The 4635-nt window shown below is 47.4% G+C and overlaps 1 protein-coding gene across 1 annotated transcript; it reads left to right on the plus strand.

Moving 5' to 3' along the window:
- Nucleotides 1-280: 280 nt before the first annotated feature.
- LOC112686340 (protein odd-skipped-related 2-like) lies at nucleotides 281-1708 on the plus strand (the record flags this gene model as incomplete). The annotated part of the gene is given in 1 exon segment (XM_025558562.1): nucleotides 281-1708. A coding segment is annotated over 1 exon segment (217 nt), but the record flags the coding sequence as incomplete, so codon positions are not given.
- Between the last annotated feature and the right edge of the window lie 2927 nt (nucleotides 1709-4635).

Consider the following 4635-nt stretch of genomic DNA (forward strand, 5'->3'; position numbering starts at 1 on the left):
ACATATTATTTATTTAATCTCTTGCGTGTATAAATATATCGTAACGTCGGAAAAATAAAAATAAAATCCTTAAAAACGATGTTTTTCACGAGCGAGTCATGAGAATGATAAAAAATAAAACCATCCATAATTATATTTTAACGATTTCATACCGGAATCGCGATCTGCGTCTCGTGCTATTGCTATATCTATCGCATAACATAATGTTACTGTCACGTCAATGCTGTACCATGGTACGTACGCGGATGAACGTATTTTAACGGTCCGTTTCGTCCTGTTGCAGGTATATACACGTCAAAGAGAAGCCCTTCAGATGTCCGGTGTGCGGCAAAGGGTTCTGCCAATCCAGGACGTTGTCCAGCCACCGGAGCAACCGGAACTCCATGTGCCTGGACACGACCATCCTGCACCATCAGAACCATCAGCGGAACGCGGCGAACGCGCGCAGGCCCAAGATGATCACGGATTTCTCCATCAACTCCATATTGAATTTGTAAACGTCCGTGCAACCGCGTTTATGTTTTCGTCCCCTCGAATCTTTTGATCTCAAGTACATGGGCGCGTGCGCGTGTGCACGCGACGTATATGAAGGCGAAAGACAACACGTTTTATTATTATTATTATTATTATTATTATGTTACGTCGAATTCGTCCGCGTCTCACTGAACTCGATACGTTGTAGCGCGCCGAATGATCAATACCGACGCGAAGATTTATGATTATTATTGTCATTACATAGTTCTGCGTGCCGCCCATCGATTCCCGACGTGCATGAATTTGCATCCAACCGGTACGCGAACGCTACGTGTGTCCCCGGGTCTCTCGAAACAACATATTTTCAATTTTACCAGATCCGTATCGCATATACGTATACAATACGTTCTCGCGCGTCTAATGTGAATGAAAAAAAAAAAAAATTTTTTCTCGTTTTATCGCACGTTTTATTATCCCGATCGGGCGCGACCGCACGACGAGACACGTAGTTTATTAAGTTTATTTTGTTTTTTTTTTTTTTTTTACGTCCGATGCATATAATTTTATACATTATATTAGCGCCGTGTAAGCAGTAATATTTTATTTTATTTATTTTATTTTTTTTTTTTTGTTTATTATTAGTCTTACAACTGTTTTTACCAAAGATGTTTAGTAAGCCCGCGCGTGCTCCGCGCACGTATTATTATGTATTACACAATATATATTATACCATTATCTAAACGCGTGTGTTTTTCACTCGACGCGTACGTCATCGCGACGATGTAGATGTTGTTGTTCCGTAAGTAAACCAAAAAAAAAAAAAATCCGATTCTCCCCGCGTTTCGGACTCGTACCGTGTGCGCACGTAACCGTCGGACGAGCAGCTTTGGTCGAAACCGAAAAGAAAAATGCGGAGCGTGTGGCCGCGAATATCGCGTCGTATCCCCGTGCACGTGCACGCCGCGGCGTTGTTGATGTTGGTTGCGCGTTCACACCGGGGTCGGCGGACGGGAAAACGCGAGTTGGGTCCCGAGCTGTTTGATCGCTTAAAATAAACACGAGTTGGGTCCGCGATGTCATTCGATAATACTCGAATTGAGTCCGTCGTAATTTCCGGCTATAAGAGTAATCTGAATAATAATCGGTAATATTTTATCTTACAATCATATTGTAACTTGTCGGTATGCCGGCACGTGTCAAGGCTAAAAGTCCGTCTAATAAAATATAAAAAGTATAGCCTGTTTTTTTTTTTTTTTGTTGTTGTTATATTACGTATAAAAATTGAATTATGGATTTCGCGTCAAGCGAAAAAGGGTAAAAAAATGATCATTAAAGACGGATTAAAATTTCGCTTCCACAAAACGTCGGAAGTGTTATCGTAATACCTGTAAGTGTTTTTTTTTTAAAACTATCTTGCACTTTAGACATAACGGAGAAACGTAACGTGCATGATCACCAAAAACGTGACGAGAAGGTTCTGAACGGACAAAAGTTAAGCGACTCGGTTAAAAGAAAAGCGCAAGACGATGTTTCTACACGACCTTCGAAGATCATTAGATCCGAGTTGAAAAGCGGCGATATGCTCTCGATAGACGCTGATGATTTGAAATCGATAAAAAACAACATCTAGGCTAGAACTGACCTAGGCTGGAACGTATCGGCGGGACCCGCGACTCGTGCACTCCGTAAAATACGTCCGGACCCGATTCATGATGTTTTTGAAATCGGGGTACCCGACTCGAGTGCGTCCCGGCGGACGCCGAAAGCGCGGTACCGAACGGGGGGGGACGGGGGGACGGGACGAACCCACCGGTTTCGTTCGGACGCGCTTTACGGGCGGCCGTTACGGCGAACGGACGGGCACGCCCGTGGGAAGCGTTCGGAAACGAAAACGAATCCGTTCGCGCGACTACCGACGTGTACGTCCTCGAGCCGAACGCGGTAGCGCCGTCACGTGCGGGCACCACCTGCACCGTTAATTAGACGTCCGATATCGGTGTTGCGCGTGATCTACCCGCGCGCGCGCCCCCGTCCGCCCGTCCCTTATGCTACCGCGGACAATGACCACGCCCCCTCTTTCTCCGCGCTCCCGGCGCTTCTTCCCGTGCACCGCGGCACGTGCGCGGCTGGAAACGGTCGAAACTGAGACGTTTGCGTGTCCCCCGGCCACCGGGTCGTTGGACCGCTCGGGGCCCGAACCCCCCCGGGCCCCCTTCCCCCCGGCCCTTTCCCCCCCCCCCCCCCCCCCACACACGCACGCGCACGCGCACGCGCACGTGCTGCGAAACCGGGGGTTCCGGCGGCCGCGAACTTTGAACGACGAAAAAAAAACGGCAACGGGTAGTACAAAAATCGCCTATCGTTTGCGGCCGAGACAAGTGTATAGCAGTGCGTGAACGGCGCCCCCGTCCAAAGCCGGTGCCGCGGCACGATGCGTCCGGCGACAAATGTTCGCGTCCAACCGACGTTGGACGATTGCCGTCAAAGGTCGGTGTTTTCGGCCCGCGTCAAAGGAGTGTTATCATCCGACGTCGGAAACGAGTTGCGACCAGCGTTTTGGTACACGGCTGCACGACGTGACGCGCGTGGTCGCGTGTCCGGTCGTAACGTCTATGCCTGCTAAACGCTCTTGAACGGTTATTGCCTTACTCGTGTCGGTGTCTTGTTTGCTTATTTTCGGTTCAGTTTTTGTATGCCATTCGACGGAGGTTAAGAAATCCTCCTGATGTTTCTGTCCTTAGAGCCAGTAGCACACGTGAAGCATTATATCTAGCAAACAGAGTTTATACGATTAAACAACGAACACCGCGTAAAATCTATTTCAATAGAAACATCAATTTTAGGTTCAACTTTATTACCGTCGTTCCTCTACTCCTGTTCGATGACGTTATCCACCGCCTCGTTGCACGTATTTTCTTCTGTTTTCGATCAACCAATACCTTACTACAAGCTAAAACAACGACAGTGGCTGCGGCTGCAATCACGTCGTCCATTTTTCGAGTTATTTCTTTTTTTTTTTTTTTTTACTTGTTTTTTAAGTTTTTAAGCGCGCACACATCGACACTCAGATACGCACCGGAGGCGAGTGTTCGTCCAACGTTCCGACGTGACACCGGTCAATCCAATGTTGAGTACGACGCGTGGCTGCATCGGTCGGTCAAACGTCGGTCCCAACGTTCAGCCCACCAATGTTGGAGTGCCGACGTTCGGCGCGTCGCGCGGCACCGGCTTATTGATATTGTACACCTGTTACGTCCGACACGCGACGCGAGCGCCGGAGGCGCTAAAAATTACCTGTCGTCTGCGCCAAAATCGATGTTCCGTGCGAGTACCCGGTGCGCAATAATTTGTCCTAGCAACGTTACCGCAAAGCGGTTTCGACGAAACGCGGAACATCGCAATCGTCTCCGTTTGTTTTGCGCTAGAATAGGTGACGTCCGCGCAACCGTAAGCGTTCCGCGTCGCTGTCGTTCGATCAACGTCCTTTAAACGTCGCTCTAGAACAGTGGTTCTCGACCATTTTTTTTCCGTTCACTATTTTATACGTCACAAGTTATCGCGGCGCGCGCGCGCGCGCGCCGGATCACGACGAAAACTTTGACCACGCCAAATCCGGTAGGGTTTCGACCGTGCAGCGTACACCGTACGGCGTTGTGCGCGGCATAATAAAAATAGACAAAATACAAAACTTCGTTTAGCTAAACGTTTGAATTGCGTGATATCGGGCCAACGAAGCGGACGAACCGAGGCGCCCACCTTGTAAAATAATGTTTAAGGACGCGAGCAACACGGCGGGGAGACGGTGCGGGTTTCGAACGAGAGACGGATGGTGTTGCACAGTGAAACCGCGGTATCTCGAAGTCGTAAGGGACCCCGAAAAAAATATTCGACGTATCGAAACTTCGAGTTAGAGAGGGAATTTAAAACATAAATACAATTTGAAATAAAAATGTGTTAAATCATTGGGGAAAATGTGTATTTATAATATAGAATGTATTTATACATTGAACACATATTATGTGTTAGTGTTCATCATTTGGATAAGTGTACATTATTTTCCATGAAAGTAGAAAATCTGACATTTTTGTTTGTTTTTGTTTAGTATTAGAAGTATTTTCAATAAAACTACCTAAAATATTAAGTGCAGAAAAAATATTGTCA

This window comes from Sipha flava, unplaced genomic scaffold (assembly GCF_003268045.1).
Source record: "Sipha flava isolate LNK unplaced genomic scaffold, YSA_version1 306_pilon_pilon, whole genome shotgun sequence".
NCBI lineage: Eukaryota > Metazoa > Arthropoda > Insecta > Hemiptera > Aphididae > Sipha > Sipha flava.